The sequence below is a fragment of the Denticeps clupeoides genome, chromosome 7, assembly GCF_900700375.1.
Source record: "Denticeps clupeoides chromosome 7, fDenClu1.1, whole genome shotgun sequence".
Classification (NCBI taxonomy): Eukaryota; Metazoa; Chordata; class Actinopteri; order Clupeiformes; family Denticipitidae; genus Denticeps; species Denticeps clupeoides.
Genome location: NC_041713.1, coordinates 7,959,531 through 7,981,368, shown reverse-complemented (window position 1 = coordinate 7,981,368; position 21,838 = coordinate 7,959,531). Strand labels below are relative to the sequence as shown.

The 21,838-nt window shown below is 41.9% G+C and overlaps 1 protein-coding gene across 1 annotated transcript in view; it reads left to right on the top strand.

The window, feature by feature from the left end:
* The window catches only part of grin2ba (glutamate receptor, ionotropic, N-methyl D-aspartate 2B, genome duplicate a), a 75,629-nt gene that overhangs the window by 32,732 nt on the left and 21,059 nt on the right, over positions 1-21,838 (top strand). The window contains 5 exon segments of the mRNA XM_028986247.1: positions 13,490-13,633; positions 13,737-14,007; positions 16,355-16,547; positions 19,905-20,019; positions 20,968-21,176. Of these exon segments, the coding sequence (XP_028842080.1) occupies positions 13,490-13,633; positions 13,737-14,007; positions 16,355-16,547; positions 19,905-20,019; positions 20,968-21,176 (932 nt within the window).

Sequence of the window (21,838 nt, the reverse complement as noted above, 5' to 3'; positions counted from 1 at the left end):
CATGGTTGTATTATGTTTTCTCCAATGTTCGTTCTTCCCCTTCCTCTCTTTTATTGCTTCAATGTCCTCAAACCCCCCCTTCCTTTTTTCCACAGCCTAGTTCCCTCATTTGCCCTTCTTCTGTCCTGCTTCCCCCCCTCAATCCCTCCATCCTTTCGGACTTCCTCCTGTGTAGTGCTGAGAGCACAGACTTCCTGTCCGAGTAGGAGGAGAGATGAGTGAGAGAGAGCGAGAGGGAGGGTGTGAAAGATGGAAGGCACGAGTGAGGAACACAAGATGTGCTCAGTCAATTACCCACGAGTGCCGTGCCAAGCTGGCTCTGGTCAAAGACGCCACATGCTGCTAGACACACATGCGTGCGCAGACACCTCAACCCGCAGTCGCGCTCACTCTCCAGTACGTGTCACTGGACACATGGGCCGGCAGCATCTAATGTACTTGTAACAATCCTGCCAAACATGTTTCCGCTTAATAAAAATGCTATAAAAAATATTTCATAAACGTACAGCCAGTAGAGGAGCTGATTGTGCTCATGCTGGTGCTTTTAAGGTGACTGATCCAACTCAACCATCTAACAGGGCACTTGAACCCTCCAAGAGGGCCTCACGCAGCGAATTGTCATAGTTTCTTATCATGAAGCCTCCACCCTGTGGTTGGCGATAAATAGCAGAATCTCACCCTGCGACTGCATGGCACCCCTACCCACCCTCAGCATTCCCGTTCGGCCTGCGGAGGCAAAGTGTGTCCCTGTGATGAATGTAAAGTGCGCCCCTCCTCTGCGCTCCTCAATTAGAGCAAAGGCGGCCGCGCGCACACCGGAAAGATTAATCAGCTTTGACTGACGCATGCAGGCGTACTCGAACAAACACGCGCACATTCTGGAACAAAAGCTGTCGCACACACACATGCTGAAATGTACATACAAACATGACCGGAGTAGCACACAGGCATGTGCCAATTGCCATCTGTGAACAAACATGGAAATAATAAAAAAAAACAGCAACGAAAATCTGACACCTCCAATCAAGAACATTGTTCAACATTATCCCCCCCCGCCTGCCTGCCTGCCTACCTGTTTGTCTCAATTCTTTATTGGCATGAAATACAAGACATGCGAATGCTGCCAAAACCAGGATGGTTGTGTTGTGTCAATAGCTATTGCACGGAAATGGAAAAGTACACGAGGAACAAGGCAAATTGGATTCAGAATCAAGAATGTAAACACACACACACACACACACACACAAGGTATTTGGTTCTGGCCAGTGATGTCTCACTAAAATAAAACTTATAAAGAACAACACAATATAAAACAAGAACATATATAGACCACAATATACAGATTATTTACAAGACAAAGGATGTTCATAAAGATCAGACTGTGCTAATATGCCTTGTTTAAGGAATGTAGGCATTTAGTCCAATACAGTATTTTAAATATAGAGCAGGATAGTCATTGAAAATAATAATCTGCTCAAATGTACAAAGTGACATGTGGAGGGAGGACGACCCCTCCCCTTTTCACCTCCCCCTCAACTGTCACCATGTTACCGACAATACCAGACCTTCACCTGTAGCTGCTCTGGGACAAACAGTCCAAAATAATATTCCCACTGTGCACAGAGCTCAACTGCACTTCTGCTCTGAACTAGGGCAGGACGCGCGGCGTGTTTTTTTAATCGTGCCCATTTCAGTTGGGGGTGACTAGTTGTTTAGAAGCATTGTGGGTGTTTTTGAAAAGACCTGACGTTTAGCGCAGGAAGTTCTTTTTTTTCTTGCTTTCTAGCAGAAACAGCAGAGATGCTGCTGTGGAGCTTTACCACAGCCATTCCCCTCAGCTACGTCTGTTCAATGAGGTGGAATATGAGGCTTTGGCTCTCATCGCCAGAATCAACCTCAGGTGTTTTTGTGTCACTTGTGTGAAAGTGTGTGTGTGTGTGCGTGTGCATTTTTGTGCAACTGCATCATTGTTGTGGGACTGTGAAATGATTTTTGCTTGCACTAACGACATCTTTAACAGTGCCGTATTGCTGGAAACCTTGTCTTCACTGAAACACGGCTTGTTTCTTTGAATTAAAAGTACGTCTCTGGCACTTGCTCTCTTATTCAGCCTCCTGTCCCTAACTACTCAACATGTTCTATGGGCCCAATAGGCCAGCCAGTGTCAAGCTGCAGGGTGAAAGTGACAGAGGTTAAAACAAGAATTGATTGTATTAAATTATTGTAATCTGGGTTTAGAGATTAAAGAAAATCAGACAGACATTATTGCATACAGAGCAGATTATTACTATTGTTATATCAAAAACCCCTTAAAATAATCAGCATGGGTACTAATTTCAAACGTGCACTAGACAATCATCACTGTGCGTCAAAACTGTTGCTATGTGCAAAACTGCTTTTCAACAATCAAGTGGTAATTGTATCAGTAATTTCCTGGCTGCACAGCTTGTTCCATGTAAAGGATCCTGTGCCATTGGAGGTGCACCTAAATTAGTACGTACAAATGGAAGGAGAATTTCATTAAACTTGACACAAACCTCTATATCATGTTTGTCAGTAAGATGTTAAGGTGTGAATGTGAACATTAACTTATTTTCTTGACACAATATTGCTTTTAAGAAAATGAAGAGAATGCATTATATTTTATGATGCAAATCAATTAAATATATAACTAATATTGTAAATTAATATATAATACTTTAGAGCTACTTTGTTTGAAATGTCAGATTTTTTAAAAACATTGCAAATATTACTTATTTGACAGGACATAATGCAGCATGCAACTTTTAGCTGCAGGTTTCACAAGTGGTTGGTCAGGGCCAGTTGGTGCCAAATTCTGCTCTGAAATTCCTTTGTTGTTTGAAAAAGATAAAGTAGGATAGGGGCACACAGCACCTGTATCTGTTCAGTGTGTGCCAGCATGTCATTGCCTGAGAAGTAGCAATTTATCAAAAACAAACTAGTGTTACCGTTCTGGGTTTTTAATTTAGATTTTTAGAAACAGTTGTTTTCTAAGATTATGTACTCTGTATGTCATGTATGAGGCTGATCAATAGCCACAGTCAAGCTGTATTCTGTTTAAAATCTTTAACCTCTTCTCTACCAGAAGACTGTATCAGACTAGAATTGTGGGGGGTGGATATTCATGGGGTCAAGATAAAAAAAAATTCTGACAATAGGAGGCTATTAGACATTTGGTGTACGTCACCCCAATCTTTCATGTAACTATGTTGTGGTACTTATCTTTGGGTATAAGGCTGATCATCCTTTAGGCGATTATTGCTTGGGGTCTCTTCCCCTCCATGGGGGAAGGAAGTGTGTGTGTGGGAAGGGGGGGGTCATGTTTCTTTTGAGTATTGATCCTTGGAGGTTAAGCTTCTTTTTTGCTGTTTCTCAGTCAGTCTGGTAGTCTGCTGCTCTCACTGCATATTTTTTTCTAGCCTTGACCTGCCACATTGGTCTCCCAAAAATTGGCAGCTGAATTGAACTTTTCCTCTCTTTTAATGTGCCTGGCTTTGAACTGAAGTGAGACTTCAGCCTTGAGGGACTTCTTCTGCAGCCAAAGAATGCTTCTTCTTTGCTTTGCCTATAGACGTTTGCATTTTACATTTATGGCACTTAGCAGACGCCCTTATCCAGTGTGACTTACAATCAGTAGTTACAGGGATAGTCCCCCTGGAGACACTCAGGGTTAAGTGTCTTGCTCAGGGACACAATGGCAGTAAGTGGGGTTTGAACCTGTGACGTTAAGGTCATCTGGTTCATAGGTGAGGGTCTTACACACTAGGCTACTACATTATGTGCTGGTAACCATGCTGGTTTGTCTCATATAGTCAGTTTAATTAAGACATGTTCTTTTGTTACTCATACCTAAAGCCAGAACAATCTCAAAAAATACAACTCATAAAAGAAATATAGAATGAGAAGCAAATGATCTTCCCTACACACAGACTGGCATTAAAAAAGCAATTGCTACAACTCCATGCTCTTTCTGGGAGTGGGGAAATAGTTTTGGTATTTCAGTATTTATGACCTGGCATTTAATATATTCATCCAAAGGCACAAGCAATCCTTCCTAGATGTTATTTATGTCCTTTGATCAGCTTTTTATTTCTCATGTTAATGTGGTGTTGATAGATTGCTGGGGAAACATGGTTTAATATGTGCAGAGGGAATTTATTTCTGTTGTCTGAATGCTTTATTCTGTTATTATTAAAACTTTTTTGTTAAATGCCTGATTACTTTGGCAGTGTTATAACAACTATTTCAGTAAAGCGCATTTAGGAGAGATAGAAGAGTGTTGGGGGTGGGGGGGTGAGAGAGAGACAGAGAAAGATTGATTATGCTCTTGTAAATGCTTTTGGCATTATTGAAACAGTGCAGTCCTCCCGGTCTAGCCACTTAGAATTAGAATCTCAGAGAATGGAATTAAGAGAAAAATGGAGAAGCAGTGCGGCCGATAGAGGGGATGGGTGGCAAAAGGACAGTTGGGCCGAGCGAGAGAGAGAGGAAAGGGACTAAGTGACGTCAAAGAGGAAAGACAGAACCTTACTGGGTTTAAACAATAATTAAGGCAAAGCTGTTTTGGTACTGATGTGAGGTTTGTTGCTGGGGGAAGTGGGAAATAGAAGTTCATGTTTGGAGGAAGAATTGTCTTAACAACAATTGCTTTTTTTTTATTTAGTTTAATTTAGTAAAATAAGTAATGAGCTTATTCAGTTTAAAAAGTCAACAGCTATCACCTTCTTTCATCTACTCTCAAGCAGTGTCCGTTAAAGGATGGGTGAAGTGGAATATTAATTGGAAGGCGTGGGGATCTGTTGGGCTCATCTAAATTATGTTAATCCTATAATCATACCACATCTGCATGTGTTTTGACTGTGTGTATCACCTTCATGAATACATCACTTTGCGCTGGGCTTTAGATGTGGTAAGAAGAGAGATGCTGTCTTCAAACGTCAGTATCTTAACATTTGTGAAATTAGCAAATTGCACGGGTTCATTTGCATTCATTTTCCATTGCACCAACCCTCCCACACATGCATGCATCCATTTACAACATTGCCTCATATTGTGACTTAAAGACATTAGGCCCTATTGCTCCAGATAAACTATTTCATATCTCCTATAACCTTTGACAGAAGTACCACTCTTTGGGCTGTTTACACCTATTTTAGCATAGTCTCTTTTGGGGGACTAATTTAGCTTCTAATTCAGTCACTCTGGATAAGGGTGTCTGCTAAATGTTGTAAATGTTGTATGTTTTTAAAAGTAGGGCCTTAACCACTCCATTAGGAGCTATCAAAGAAAACCAGCATTTAAAAAAATCTTTCTTTGTCTAGACCTCAAATAAAAAAAATTACACCACTTTTTCATGACGTATTTTGGGCCAGTTACGAACATGTAGTTGAATGCTATGGTTTAATGATGTCCCTGTTGGCTTACACCATTTCAATGATCCTAGGATGAAATTGGTTCTCAGGGGAGCTCCCCAGGTGGCCAGTTCTAAATAAAATCCAAAAGCGCCTACCGTACCAGTGTTAAAACAGGGCCCTAAAAGAGAGAATAAAAATTGTAACAAATATTAGAATGTGTTTTTGAGAAAAAAACTCACTTTTCTTGGTTTTGTTTATGTTTCCTTCTCCTTGTATGCTGTCTGAACACACTGTACATAACAGCAGGTATATAATGGGGTGGCATTAGCCTAGTGGGTAACACACTCGCCTATGAACCAGAAGACCCAGGTTCAAATCCCACTTACTACCAATGTGTCCCTGAGCAAGACACTTAACCCTAAGCAACTCCCCTGTAACTACTGATTGTAAGTCGCTCTGGATAAGGGCGTCTGATAAATGCTGTAAATGTAAAATGTATATCTCTGAATTGCAATCCACTGATAGGCCGATCAGCCCTTCCCCAGTGCAGCCTAAATGGCTATTGGCAAGGTGCTGACATTTAGGAAATCGACTATTGCTTACACCACATGTTCTCTGGGCTCATATAGTTATATTGGAAAGAAATTAGTGTGTTTGTGAAATAGGAATACCAACGATGCCACTTCCCAAATGTTTCAAGCTGTATTATTCCCTTCACATCTGTCTTTTGTGCGTGCATGTGTAGTTTTTTGTTTTATTAATTTGAAAATTTGTTTGAATTTGCACTGAGACCGTGAATCCAGCTGGCCCACCGCACCACCGATTTGTCTGTTCATTCCTATTTGCCCACGCGTACTGTATGTATGCGAACCGGCTTGTCGCGTGTGATGTCAGGGTGCAGGAGATATTTTTAGAATCGGTGGGAGATTGATTTCTTTTAATCAGGAATTCAGCTCACTTGGGTAGCCGCTGTGGAGAAAGGGAACGGAGATCAAACAGAGACCTAGGGAAGACAGAAGGAGGGGGGGGGCTGAACAGGTCGGGCCTTTTTCAAAAGTGCGTTAAGGACCTCCATTATGTTATTCCGATGTGCTGCTGTATTGCCTCATGTGTTTTTTATTGGTCGTCCGGAGCCGGGACTCGTATTCGCAGGAAATCATTTATGCTGCCGTGACAGCAGGCTGCAGCTGTACTGGGCAGACACAGCCAGATTTGAATATGAACTTGTCTTGTGTTCAATGACGGAGGGAGAGGGGGAGCGAGGGAGCGAGGGAGTGAGGGAGAGATGCCAGAAGCTTGTCAGTGTGCCACAGCTGTTGAGCCGGTGTGGAGCCACAGTATGGGAGCGGAGATGCAGTGTGTCTGTCTGCGACTGTCGTAGTGGGAACTCAAGGCTCACTCTGTTGGTGGGGGGGAATCTGTGTGTGTGTGTGTGTGTGTGTGTGCAAAAATGAGGTCTATTGAGAATGGGAGATACTCCTGTTCAATGAACGAGGAAATCATTTGTTTTCTGTTATCTGTAACGATAGGACTGTGCTGTGATTTATGGTCACCGGTGGCGTAGACAAGTGTGTAGATGAGTGCACGTTCAGAATTTGTGTGGTGATGCTACGTCCCTCATTGAGAGGAGGTGAAGGTGGTGCAGTTGGGCCAGATGCCATAGTGAATTTTTTTTTTAATCCTTGGTGGCAGCCTGGAATTGAGTTTTTAGCTTTTTTTTTTTAACCCCCCTCCGGAAACTTAAACAAGCATAAACAAGCGCCTTTGGCTGCCGTGACAAGGTTATATGTGCTTTTTGCACAACGTTTACAAGTGCATTACAATGTCTCTGCCTCCATTTGCCTCCATTTTCCCTCGCCAACCCCTTCAGTTCTCTCAGCTGGCCACTTGTCAGAGAGAAAAGGAGCGGCCGTGTGTGTGTTAATGAGGCCAAATTAAAAATTCTGGACAGGGTGACACCGTGGCTGTTTAGTTTATGAGTGGATGACCTTTCTGTTTTCTGTGGGTGCCTCTTATTTACAGCCTTTTTGGCTAAAGCTGACAGAAGGGCTTGTGCAGCACTTCCCTGTGATCGGCTGTGGGGTGTGGGTGCATGTGCCTGTGAATGAGTGAGAGTGTATTGGGACTGTGTGATTGTGTGGGTGGGTGGGTAGGCATGCGAGACAACAAGGGAGGAATGAGCTGAGCGGAGAGCATAGTTTAGCATTAGCATTTTAATTCATGTAAGCAGCATGTGCGAGAGAGCAATTAGAAATGTTATGTTTATTATGTAAAATTACATTTGTGCATGATTTCGTAATGGGGGTAATGCACTTAAATATAAAAAACACACTCTTAGTAAAAAAAATAGTAAATGGTACATTCTGAATGGTAAATTTCATCTGTGTTCTACACCTTCTGCTTGAGTTACAACAGTTGATAAAAACCTTTTATATTATAGGATTGATGCTGTCTTATATTTGTTGTCTAGCTAAAAAAACACAGCAAATATGATTGCACCAAATATGATATGATATTGTAAGACATGTTTAATTTGTCTTCAAATAAGGTGGGATTCCTCTTTGGGTCAGTACAGTAATACGGCACTTTAACGAAGTAGTTAATACACAACTGTTGTATTAAGGAAATTAATTGGCTACAGCTGCCTGTCATGTGACTGCAACTGCAAACCAATTAAAAGAGATCAATCAAAATGGCCATTTTCGTCAGATAATCCCAGCTGAGGCATGTCTATATCGGTTGTTATATGGAATTGTCGTAATTTGTGATGTAACACGAAGAACCTCCATGACTTTACAAAAAGTCTGCCCCAAAAAGTCTGCTTCTTATCACGGAGCATTAAACCCATATGTAAACCAGACTGTTGATGATGTCCTGAGGGTTGTTATCTCATTTGTAGTACTGAGGTCATCTAACATATTCTGCTGATCCCCTCCATTTTGGTTGTTATGGTGCTATAGGCAAAATATATATATATCTAAATGATCAGTTCTCTTATTAAACTTCACAGAGTCAGACATAAGCCAAGCTCTCTCTTTTTCAACACCCTGTAGGACTAATAGAAGCTGTCACAACCTGTCAGGCCGAAGAGAAGATCTTATGTTGAAAAAAAATGTATTGTAGAGCTCTGCAAAGCACAGAGCAGGAGCTTCATGGTGTGAAGTGGCTGTGGAACCATTGTTTTGGGCAGGGAGGGGCAGAGAGAGAGAGCGTGCAAGGGAGAAGCTGATTGAGAATTTTGGCAGGAGGGCAGGAGAGGTAGAGGTCACAGAAATCACAGAGCCTCTGAAGTCAATGAGAGCACGGAGTCTGGAGTGTTAAAATGGAATTTTACCACATCTGTCCCCAAAGATTTAATTTGTGAAGTCAGAAACATCCGGCCACCAAACCACTTGCGAATGTGCACACTTACACAAACGAACACACATTGTGGCTGGGGTTTCATACGGTTCTGAGAACATAATCCAAAAATGGAAGTAATGTTGCAGGGGAAGTGCGAGCAGTGCCTCCTTCAGCAGTTCCAGGTAAGTAGAATTCAAAATGTGATTTATTTCTTTACAATGCTGCCACAGTTCTTCCTTTCCCCTTCTAACCTGTGAACTGGCTATGGATTCGACAATTTATGGATACGTGCAATATGATTGGCATTAAAGGTAAATACAGCACTTTCAGTGACAGAACAGCATTAACTAATCAGACAGCAGTTATTATTTATATAGTAGTTGTGATTTATAAGCACAGTGAATAAAATTATATATGAAATAAATCAATGTTTTATCCTCAACTTTTGAGCATTGTTGTTCAGAACTAGCCAATAATATTAAATATATTTTCCCTGATTCGTACCCGTTGGCGGTCCCATAATTTGGAATAAAAAAATGTATAATGTGAACACACTCTCTCTCACTCACTGTCTGTCTTTTTGTCATCCCAGCACTATTCCTACAGGAAATGATGCTAATCAAAATCATGTTCTGGGCAAAATTAACCAAACATTTTAATCAAGGCCTTGCCTCTTCTACTTCTTCTTTTTTTTAATTAAGGTTCAAAAAAGCAGTTAAAATAAGGTCAAAGCTAATTAGGTGATGGTCTGGCAAATGTGAGAACTAATTAAGTCGGCATGTGTTTGATTAAAGATAAAGAGTTTTTTATGATAAGAAATATGATGATGATGCATGAGAGAGTGTCAGAGAAATGAGTGTGAGAGGAAGAGCGGAAGAACAAGTGTCTCTTTTAGCTAGGGTGATGTAGATACAATAGGTTTATTTATGCCAACTAAGAATAGTGGAATTAAGGAATAAATAAATAGCGTTAGCTGTAATGGCTGGATCACTAGTGTGCACTATATAACTCCAGCCTTTAGAGTGTACATAGAACCGTTATCCATTTTTGTGTGTCTTTATTTCCATTTGCATCCTGTGGCTTTCAGATTTGCCAGACTTTTCTATTGAGACCCAGCTGTTTGCCCATTTTTGTCTCGCAATGGCTTTCTTTTGCATCTCCTCCCGTCAAGCACTGCAGCAGTCAATAGCAGCCCTCTCTCAAGTTCAAAGGAGAGACTTTACACGCTGGGTAGGAATATGCATTGCTGGAACCTTAAAGCAGAAGCAGCACACACTCGAACCATCCCTTGCTGCAGACGCCCTGAAAATTTCGCTTTGCAAACAACGGCGATTCGATACAGCCACACAATCAATGCAAAAAGAAGCACAATCAATATGCTGCAAGCTTGCAGTCTCTCGCAAGGCTGCACCAGATCGTCACATCAAACATGCAGCATGTGAAAAAAAGAGAAAAAATGCAAAATACGACAAAGCTATAATACCCCCTATAAAATATACTGATGGCACGGAATTTACTATTGGTGCATATTTTAATATGTTATTATACAATGTAAAACATATTACAGTATATTAATGTAAATGAAAAAGTATATTCATTTTTATGAAATTTCAAAGTGTAGAAAGGGCCAAAGCCTACACTCCTGGTCCTGGATGCGGTTGCCCCCGTGTGTAATTGAGCTGCCTCTCTGAGCCACATGGCTGCTTGCTGAATGAGTGCCCTTTCACTTCAGAGGTGGTAAAGCAGTGGCCGAGGTTTGAAAAGAAGCCAGGGAGCGAGAGAGAGTGCGCACATGTGCATCCTGTCATGCTGACACCACCGATCCTCCACGGGTGAACAGCTCCGGCACTACGGTCTCGGCTCTGCCCACCCGGCAGTGGGCTAGAGGAGAGCATCCCACCCCCGCTCCAGCAGCACCACCTGTTCTTCCCTGAGCCCCCTCAGCCTCGCCTGTACCCTTGTACCTTATTGTTAAATCTCCTTTTTGTCCACCTCTGATCCAGACAGATCTCCCTCCTCTCTCTTTTTCAGACAGCCACATCCAATTCTATACACAACGAAAAAAAGGAAAACATGTTCATAGAACATTTTCTACCTGCCTATCTCCACGCCTCCTTATTCACTGTGATTTTCTGCTCTTTTGGACATTGGATACATGGTCAAGCCCAAAATAGGCCTGACGCAACAAACCATATCAACCTACACATAGCTGGCCGGCGCCCTCAGGTACCGTAATGTTCCTTAATCGATAACCTTGCGCTAGGCGAATGGACTACGCGGGCACACTGTAATTACTGCGGCTTTAAATGAAGCCGATGCTTTTGTTAAAGGTTCGTTTTTACTCTGCCAATGTTTTTCTTTCAATCTCTCTCTCTCTCTTTTCTTTGAAAAGAAGGAGCTGATTGTGCAGACATTCAGCATGCATAACAAATGCGCTGGTCGGTGCTCTTAGGAAAGAGATGGGGAGAGTTGGAAGTGGGGTAGGGCTGTGGGTGGGTTGAGCTAAGAACTCAATTACATCTATGTCCCGGCAGTAATTTTCAGTGGTATAAACGGAGGGAGAGTGATATATGTAGTGCAGTATAAAGAACTACACCACACGTTTGATACTCAGTCATGCTTTTTACATCATCATACAAAAAATTTGGATGCAATCTGAAATCGCACATACTCCACGTTCTGTGTTCTGTGATTCTTAATTCAGTTCCCTGCAATGCAATTGCAAGAGTGCTTTAGGAATGAGTTTGAAAAAAACTTTTAGGTGCAGGAGCAACAAAAACATTTGATACTACTGGATATATAATGCCATGCTTGGCCCCAAGTTGTCTTCATCTCGAGCAGACCTGCATTTAAGGAGCCACAGGCTGGTACTGCATCAAGCCATCCAAAATATGTGCTGTTGATCTAGTTACCTACTTTTCTGGGATATATATAGCCCAGCATTTTGGTCAGTCTTGGTTTTGCGACTTTAAAGTTCAGGGCTCCAGTTTTTGGTTACCCTGAATTGTGAAGACAATTCCAGAATTAGGGCCTTCAAAAACATTTTTAAGCTTTAAAGAGCTTAGAAGGGATCGGGCCGTGGAAATATAAGGGAAGGGGTCTTTCATAGCCAATGTATGACAGTAACAGATGCTTTGGTACAACGTCCATGATGAAGCTAGTTGACCCTTCCCTTCTAGCACAGAAATAGAATTTATTGTCCCTTGCGGCTCCTCTAACCTGGGCTCATATGGATGCCGATGATTGTCTTTACCATACGCCCATTGCCTTCCTGCATGCCCAACTCCATGAAAAGTAGGACACCATTGAACAGAACTGTGACATCAGAAACAGCAGTGACCGAAAGGCTTATTGAGCGGTTGACCTAAGTAAGTGTTCTTCCAGTGGAGACAACAGTTGGAAGCCCTATTTTTGGGTAACATTATGCAGTTTCTCAAACTGAATGCTTGTTAACTGTGCATATTTGGATATTGTTCCCGAATAAGCAAAAATGTTTGTTTGTACAAGGCGTATTTCATGCATTGCAACCTGAAGGTAATCAGACCTCAGAGATGTCTTGTAATATGACAAGATATCAGACAGGTAAATGCAATCCTTGCACTGTGTTCACATTGCCCAAAGCTTAATTGGGAGCAATGTAATTAAATTATTCCCGAACAACCATGAAAACATGGGCAACTGTCATGCATGGGATAATGGCTGTTATCTCTATGTTGTGACAGCAGTGTCCAAGCTCAGTTTGGGCAGTACATACAAGGACATGCAATACTGTACATGGGCATCAGGTTAAACTTTGCAAATAAAAAAAGCACATAATTGACAAATGAATAGCTACTAATAACTGACATGGTTTAATGGGGCAAAATGAAATATTGTAGGTTTAAAGGTATAGACAAGTCACTTGTTTCAAAACAAGAATCTGAGAGATACAGACATTTATATATTCCCCTCAATCTCATGAGCGTTTTTGTATTTAACATTATTATTTTCCTTATAGTACATACAATACATAAGAGTGAACCATTGCACAAAACCAAGTGTACCATTGTGCTGACACACACCCCTGTTCTCTCCTCAGAGCAGTGGTATCTCCCCAATCTCATTAATGCGCAAACAAGGTAACGGATCGACCCATGTGCATCCCTCGGGGGGTGCGGAGGCTTTGATGTCGAGTGAAGCCAGGGAGAGATCTCAGCACCCTTTCTTTGACTGACAGATCCAGCTGATTTCACAAGCTGACCTGCACACTGACAGCCCGTGGTCACCACAGAAAGATAAACCATACCTTGCAGACATTGCTGCGGGCAGCCTGATATTCACTGATCAGTCACACTTGCATCCTTTAGTATTGAGAAACAGGAACAGAGCTTTGAACTGGATTGGATAGCTTTTGAATTACTACAAAGAGCTTCAAATGCACAGCAGCGTTGTGGGAAAAGTAGCCCATGCATCTGCTGTCTCTGGCCCCTCTGTTTATCCTTCTGGATTAGCAGTTCTTTTGTGGGCTTATATTTGAGCTGATTTTCTCCAAATTGAAGATCAATAGAGAACCAGCAGAAAACTACACATATGTGTACTGGGGGAGTGTGGGGAGTGTGAGAACCAAAGAGCATTTAATGCCATCCTCTTAGGACCGACCCTTCAGTGCAGTTGTCACAAACATTCTTTTTTCATATGACTTGCAAGAAACATTGCCCTTTATATCCAGAGGCGTTCAGTGTAACTGTGCGGACTCATTTACAAGATTCATCTTCCCTTTGTCTGTCCAACAGGATGACAACTCCATGTTCTTCCAGTTTGGCCCCTCTATTGAACAGCAGGCGTCAGTTATGCTAAACATCATGGAGGAGTATGACTGGAACATCTTCTCCATAGTCACCACATACTATCCTGGATACCAGGACTTTGTCACCAAGGTAACCAAGTGTTATTTCAAACCTACTCACTGAACAGCTCTAACATTTTGGAACAAAGACAGTGTCACTTCCTGATAATATAATCTACTTTGTGTTCCTTCAGATCCGTAGCACCATAGAGAACAGCTTTGTGGGCTGGGAACTGGAGGAAGTGCTTCTTTTGGACATGTCGGTGGATGATGGTGACTCTAAGATCCAGAACCAGATGAAGAAGCTGCAGAGCCCTGTCATCCTGTTGTACTGCACCAAGGAGGAGTCCACCACCATCTTTGAGGTGGCACACTCAGTTGGACTTACAGGTTATGGCTACACATGGATAGTTCCTTCACTGGTGGCTGGTGATGCAGACCACATCCCTGCTGAATTTCCTACAGGTACACTTTTGCTAACATGCTTGAAGAAATGACACTTAGAAACGTATTAGATTCAGGTGGCTTTGCCAGGATCTATGCAAATTTAATGGGATGGGGATTATGGATCTATGACAAACTTACAGTAGGTGTTGTCTTGTTTTGTTCTAATCATTATGGATCACTTATTTTCTTGTTTGGGGTTGTGACTTCAGTGACAAAAGTGCTATGAAGCTCTAAGCAAGATTTTTCTTAACAAGCTCTTGAAGCACTTTTGAGTCTGAAGTCATTGTTTTTGAGTCTGAAAGAGACGTTTTAATGGTACCACAGTGACTATAATAAAAAGCGTCAGAGAACATTTAAAGGTTGCCTGCGTCCAAAGAACAAATGCCGAGAAACATATTGTCTGCATACTGCCTCTGCCATTCTGTCTCAGTCTCACTGTTAGAGGTGGGTGTGCTTTTCTAGCCCTTATAATCCTTTAATGGACTTTTAAATAACTGTCTGGGAACATGGAACCTGGACAATGCTCAGCGCTCCAGTATTTAAAACGCATCAGGGAGTGACCAAAAGGTGCACCCAATGCTAATGCGCTAATTCACTAATAGGCATACCAAATCCTTCCATCCGCCCAGGGATTGGATGGCCTCAATCCTCCTGGGTCATTTTGTTCATGAGCTTCTTTATAAACAATTACACCTTCGGAATGCCATTGCTGCCTCATCTTTCCTTCTTTCTTGTTCATGCTCTTATTCCCTTGCCGAGCTTGAGTGCCACATGGTCACCAGGGGAACATTTATTATGTTCCTTCCATATTGTCGCATTGGTCAGTGAGGAGGTCAGCAGTAAGTGGTAATGTTTCTAAAAATATCCTTGCTCAGGCAGTTTTGAAGTCTCAGTGCCTCATAGGTTTAGATACAAGGAAATCCCAGAAGAGGACCATCTGATGGCAGCAAAGGGTGTCCTCACTTTCTCACCTCTATCTCACCTCATGCTATCTATTCTTCTGTATGCTTGTTTACCTTTGTGGATCAGCCAAATTTTTGCAGCGGTATGAATTTTTTTTTTGCAAATGTATTGTGCATCCGACAGGCCTTTATATGCTTGCTTTTGACCTTAACAATGTCGACAAGGATGTTCCATTAATGACTTTAATTTGACACAACCTTCTCTTGGGTTGCTTAGTACTTTTCTCTGTACAGCAATGGAACTGGATGCACAATCCTGGTTAAAATCAAACCTGATTTTGAGATTGCTGAACAAAATCCCGGATCAGAGACTGATAATCAGTTGTCTGTTTCAATTATCAGTCATCAGTTATCAATCACCATGTCTGAACGTAAACCAAAGATTTGTCACTGACTGTGAGCAGATATCTAGCTTAATATCTAGTGGCCCACCTGTCAAGTAACCGATGAGCTACAGCCAATGATAGCAAAGCCATGAGGTTCTCCAACTGTGTAGGTAGAAAAGACACAGCATTATGCCCACATTTGCTTGTCTATTTCTTCACCCACAGTCAAATTTTACCAACCACTTTTTGAAAAACTAAGTGCTTGTTCGTCTATTTTGGCCATCCACTTTCATAAGAAGTGTATCTTCTAGTGTACCTTCTGGTGTCAGAGTGTGCGTATGAACTCTTATGACCTGATAACAGTGGAAAAAGTTGCAGGGCGAGCTGTACATTTATACAATGAATATAAATGTCTTGTAGTGTTATCAAAGCTTGTTTGGGACATTACAGAGATGTTATGTAAGATACAAATGTTCATGAATCTTTTTCATTTGAATTCTTCAACAAAAGCACTCCTAGTCTTTCTGCTTGTTTGGTCTTTTAGTGGGCATGTTCCACAAGATAGCTAGAATAGAGTTTCTTATTACTAGCAAAGAAAACAAAACAGAGTAAGCAGTGGGGAGATGGGAGCTAGTGCCAAGCCTTGTGCTTGTGAAGGGGGTTCACAAACACAAGGAAGAAGGATTTAAATGGATGAAAATAAATAATAGTAGAATTTGAGAGCTGTCAGTCATCACTATTTTCTCCCATCTTAAACCTTGTTTATGAAAACATCATTGGAGTTTGTCTTCTGGGTGTTAGACATATTTACACACCAACATAAAGACCTTGGTTCTATATCTCCCCTCTGAGATTGAAAACGTATGTTAGGACACTCTCCATGAGATACATCTGTCAGAGTTAATTAAAAAAACATGCCTAATTGGGATGTATGTGTTTTTAACCATTGATTTTATATTGTCTTGTGACTGTTAATCCACTTAGAATCTTCTTGGCCAGTGTTTTGAAAATTCTCACCTGTATTCCAACATGGAATATCTTTCTTAAATTTTCCCCAAACTCTCGTTCATTTTGCAGGCTTGATCTCTGTGTCTTATGACGAGTGGGACTATGGCCTGGAAGCCCGGGTCCGAGATGGTGTGGCCATCATCTCCTTGGCAACCTCTGCCATGATGGTGGACCGAGGACCGCACACCCTCCTGAAGTCTGAGTGTCATGGGGCACCGGATAAAAAGGGTCCTATTGCTGGGAATCCCAATGAAGTGCTCAGGTGATTTGGGACAAAAATCCAAATTATATTGTTGTTCATTCAAGCGAGTCAGGCATCAAGCAATCGGAGGGCACTTGTTCAAGATAGGGCAGGCAACAATGTAGAGCATGTTGCAGTGTGAGCCCTGTAATTGATCCCAGTGGCGTATATGTGTCTTAGTTAGCAACTCGATTTTTGAGTTGCTTGTTTGTGGCTCTCAGGGCTGAAAGAAATATGACTAGGACAATGAAGCTGTGTTCCCTTGTCTTGTTCATGGCCTTCGTCAAAGTGTGTGTTTGTGCTATTTCTGTTGTCCTATCACGCCTGCACCTGAGGATCCCCTGAGGTCCCCCTTTCTCTTGGGTGTCAATTGTTTGGTTATGTGAGAAACGCTAGTAGCTTTTCAGGGCTTTTTAACCAAGCATTAAACTCCTGATGTGTCTTGTATATATGTGCCGTTATTTTGCCCTATTTGCACATATCGCCATCTTACCAAAGATAGTGCTGTTCCACTTTCTAATATAAGCCTCCACTATTTTTGCAAAAAGCAGTTTCAGAGATCTGTCCAGGAGTTTTAAAATTCAAAAGGACATCTTGACATGCAGTAAATGGGTATAATGTTCACTTAGAGCCAATGAGATCATGAGTTGTTTTTAAAGATTATAAGATTACTCAGATTACTCCGTAATGTTTTTTTAAATAGCTATTGACACACCTTCTCTTACCTGTCCCCTGACCTCCTCTGTACATACCAATGACGATTTGAACAGAAAATCGCAGAATTAGACTCAAACCGCCAGTTCTAGTGTAATTTGTCAGCCCTTTCTCTTTATTTCACTTTCCACTTAAGAATGTCTGTTTGAAAAATAATTGATTTTTATAATGCTGTCTCTGCCACTATGCATTAAGCTACACCTTAACAGCTGAGGCTTGACAGAAAGCAAGTCATTGAGCAGCTTGGGAGACAGGAAAAGGGAATTTTTTTGGCTCACAAACTCCATTTACACGCCCCTGAGCTCCCTCCAGGAGCCCCTGTTTGCCACTTGTGTGTCGCAGTACCTTGCCACCACTTTAGCAGTACAGCCTCTTGTGCCATGAGGATGGGACAGCCCTGTTGTTGTTTTTACTGAATCTGCTGAGTGTATGTTTACTGGTTGAAAAGTGAACTGTTTAATGGGACTTTTTGGAGACAGAAACCCGGTTTAAACATGTTTACAAGACAGCTTAATGATAGTTTGTAAATGAAAGTGCCCTCATTTACCTTAACTGCTCATCTTCATCCCCATGGCAACTATTTTTCGATCATTTTGTCCCTGCCGTTAATGTTTTATGTAAACCTCTAAATTTTTTGGATAGAATGCAACTATGTACACAGAAAAATGTGAAATAGATGACAGTGACTACCCTTCTTCCTGTCTCTTTCCTTCTTTCTCCTCCCTCCATCTTCTCTCTATGTCTCCTGCAGCATTCCCATTAGCACAGGTTATTATAGCTCTTGCACTTTCATTTTTCAGACCTATCGCTCTGTGACACACTCTGGAAGACACATGCATTTTCTAATCTCTCTCTCTCTTGCTCTCCCTCCCTATATCCCTCTCTTTCTCTCTCTCTCTCCGCATTATATATTACAGATGCAGACTTATCAGCTTTATATGTATGCACACACATCTCATGTGTTATTTTACACTCCGTATATTCAGTTTACAAATCCACCTTGTTGCATTTAACTAATTGCACATGATTGTATTCTTGCTCTAATTAATGTCTTGGCTAATTTATGAAAATATGATAATCAATATTTCACCAGCACCCTTTTCATAATTCACTGCCTACATGCAGTATGTATGCATGTCAGTGCATGTGGGCTTTTGGAAGCTTTGTATTTGCTCTGCAGGTGTGTGTGTATGTGTGTGTTCAGTCAGCATATGAGTGTGTTTATATATATGTGTATATGTGTGTACTGGTGTGTGTTTGTGTGTGTATATGTGAATGTAGTGTGTATCTTGAGTGTGCCCATAGTTAGTATGTTTGTGGTATAATTGTTCATATGTGGCTCATATGGGACAGCAGCAGGGTGTGTGGTTTAGTATGTAAACCACACACTCGCGCTGTCACTCATACTCACACACACTTACAGTGACAGTAGAGGGCCTGTGTGTTTGGAGATGGGGGAAGAGGAGAATCAGGGCAAGAATGGTGAGGGTAAAAAAATGCCCACTCTCACTCTGCTCTCTCTCCCTGTGTGAGATTATCGTTCCCATAGCAACGCAGCAGATTGGCTGGGAAACCGCAGTGGTTGTGGATGCTATGGCAACACATTACATATGCTTGCGAGTCTCTCTTTCCCGGGTGACACTGTCAGTAGGATTGTACATTCTCATGGATAGATGGGAATACACACATCAATAAACACACACACACATACACAGTGTATATTGAATGAGCACAACTCTTTTATTTGCTGATTGATTGTCTGTGGGGGGTCAATAAAAACTGAATACCTGAGTATTGGTTTCCACCCAAGGCCATTGGTGCAACAACTTCATACTGTTTTAATTTAATGTCACAACACTTGCATGTTCAATAATAATAATACTAGTATAAATAGTAACTAATGGGTATCAATTCTTATTAGTGCTGTTTATAACTGTCCCTGTGCAATTTGTGAGGTAAAAGACTCCTGCAGCTTGAAGCCATGTGCTCTGTGCAGGATATATGTGTGTGTTAATGTAGATGTTTGTGTGTGCCTGTTTGCGTGTGGGAACTGGGAGTGTGGGAGTGAATACTGAGAGGGGGAGAGCTAGGCTGGTTCGGCCTTGGGATCTGTGATGTGTGTGTGTGTGTGTGTGTGTGTGTGTGTGTGTGTGTGTGCGTGTGTGTGTGTGTGTGTGTGTGTGTGTCACGCACTGTAGAGCAGGCGCTGCGCATCACTATGGCAAGCTGCTCAGTGAAGACTGTTACCCTGCAGCTCTGAGACAGTTCACATATCAAGTGCTCTGCTTTAGCGCAAATGCTCTTTCTCCTGCCATTTATTTATTTATCTTTGCATTGTGTGTGTGTGCTTTTGAGGCAATGTAGTCATGGAAACAGTTACACATAGAGTTAAACTGTAGAATAGTGATTTTTAATCAGCGCCCTCGGAAATAGGTGTCTTATATGGAGCTTTTCTTTACACACAGCTCCCACACCATCCGGTGTGCGCTGCCTGGCTGGTAAAGCGAAGTGCAGCGTCATGACGCGCAGCGTCGCAGTGAGCTGGCTGTTATTTACTCTTTCCATAATGCATCTCTCTGGAGCGCCTGTCAGGATTAATGTGAGCCCTGCCTGGTCCTCTTCTACCCTCCCCTAACCTCCCCTTCTCCCTTCTCCCCACTCCAGGTACCTCATGAACGTGACATTTGAGGGGCGGAACCTGTCATTCAGTGAGGACGGATATCAGATGCACCCCAAACTCGTCATCATCCTGCTGGATAAGGAGAGACAGTGGGACAGAGTGAGTCTCCGTTCCATTTTTCTGACTTATGCGCCTCTCAGGCTAGACTCCTGACTTTCCTTCTAAACTTCTTTGATCCCCGAGCATGTTAGATTATCTGTATTCTGCTCTTGGATCAGAGAGCAAGGTGACTCTTCTCAAGTTTTATTTTCTCTTCTCTCTCTTTCTCTCCCTCTCTCATGTTTAATTCTCCGCTTGACTTCCAGTTGAGCTACTTTCTTGGGTTTCAATAAGCAGTCACCCAATCCCCCCCCCCCCCTTTTTTTTTTTCTCATTCCCTGACTCCAACACCTGTACACCTCACCTGCATAGGTGCTCCCTGAGAGTTCTGTAGGTTTCAGTTTTAATGCCCACCCCCTCAGCCAGCCACACGTTGAGGCGTAACCTTCGGAGGTCTGCGAAACGCCTTAACCGTTCCCAATTAGGTGTTAATCTGTAACCATTAACTCCTACGCCATGTCTAGAAATAGGCCACAGCGATGTGACTTGAGTGCACACCGGAGTCTTCAGGTATGATTTGTCAGCGGCGTGGCTGGTGAAAATTGCGTAAACGAGGGTGCTAATGCACTAGTGTGCAGCAGCCGGTTTTGAGGGCCCTCCAGGGATTGAGTCGGACTCTCCAGTCCAAGGGTGTGTGCGATTTGCATACGAATTGCACTCCCCCCACCTCTCTCAATCCCCCTATTTCTGGATGCCTCCTGCTTCCTCCCGTCCTTCACGGTAACCTTCACCCCCCGTGTGGTGCTTCGGCCCTCTCCATCTTCTTCTTTGCTGCTCACACCTTCCTTAATCCTACGTCTTTTGTTATTTGTGTGCACGTTTTATTTTTAACCAAAGATATTAATTATTTAAAACAGTAGTTGCTAGCATAATTAGATTTTCATTTTAGAATAATAGGAATTCCTCGTTTTCATCTATTTTTCATAATTTCTGTTTCTCTCTGCTCAGGTGGGGAAATGGGAGAATGGCTCCCTGTCTATGAAGTATCACGTTTGGCCTCGCTTTGAGCTCTACTCTGGGGCAGAAAGGCATGAGGACGACCACCTGTCCATTGTTACATTGGAGGAAGCGCCCTTTGTCATTGTTGAGGATGTTGACCCGCTCAGTGGCACATGCATGAGAAACACTGTGCCTTGTAGGAAGCAGCTCAAAAACATGTGAGAAGAGCAGCCGCGGTCACCTAAATTTTCATGGTTTTATGCTTAAAATAACTGATCTCTCAATTTAAGAGTCATTACGGCTCAATCTCAAAGATTTCCAGCCAGAAAAATCTGTTTCCATAGTCAATCCATAGTTCACAATCCAGTGTGTATACGATCACATAAGTATAATTTGTTGACATCTGTACTGTACTTGGATAATTTTTGGTATATAAACATTCCCAAATTAAAAAAACATTGGTGTGTCATGTGTGGCCACATTACATACATTATTCAATGTTATTCAATTGCATTGATTATTCATTATTATTCATTAGCCTTCAAAAATGTTCTTGGGTTACTGTGTAATTTAATGCTCAGCAAAGACTTTTAGTCTTAATACATAAACAGTTTTGCATTTGAAAGCTGTTTTACGTCCACCCTTTTGACTTTTGAGTAAGTTGCCCATACTTTACCCTGCAGTTTTATTAAGGATGTTAACATGCTGTTGAAATTGATTTGACATTTACATTTACATTTATTTATGTAGACATTTATGGGTGCTCTGCAGGCTGGAATGTTCATGAATCATTGTTGTTTGTCATGTGTTCACTATGTCAGTCCTGCAACAATAACCGCTTCATAACCTGTTATCATTTTAAACATTACCTTTATAGGGT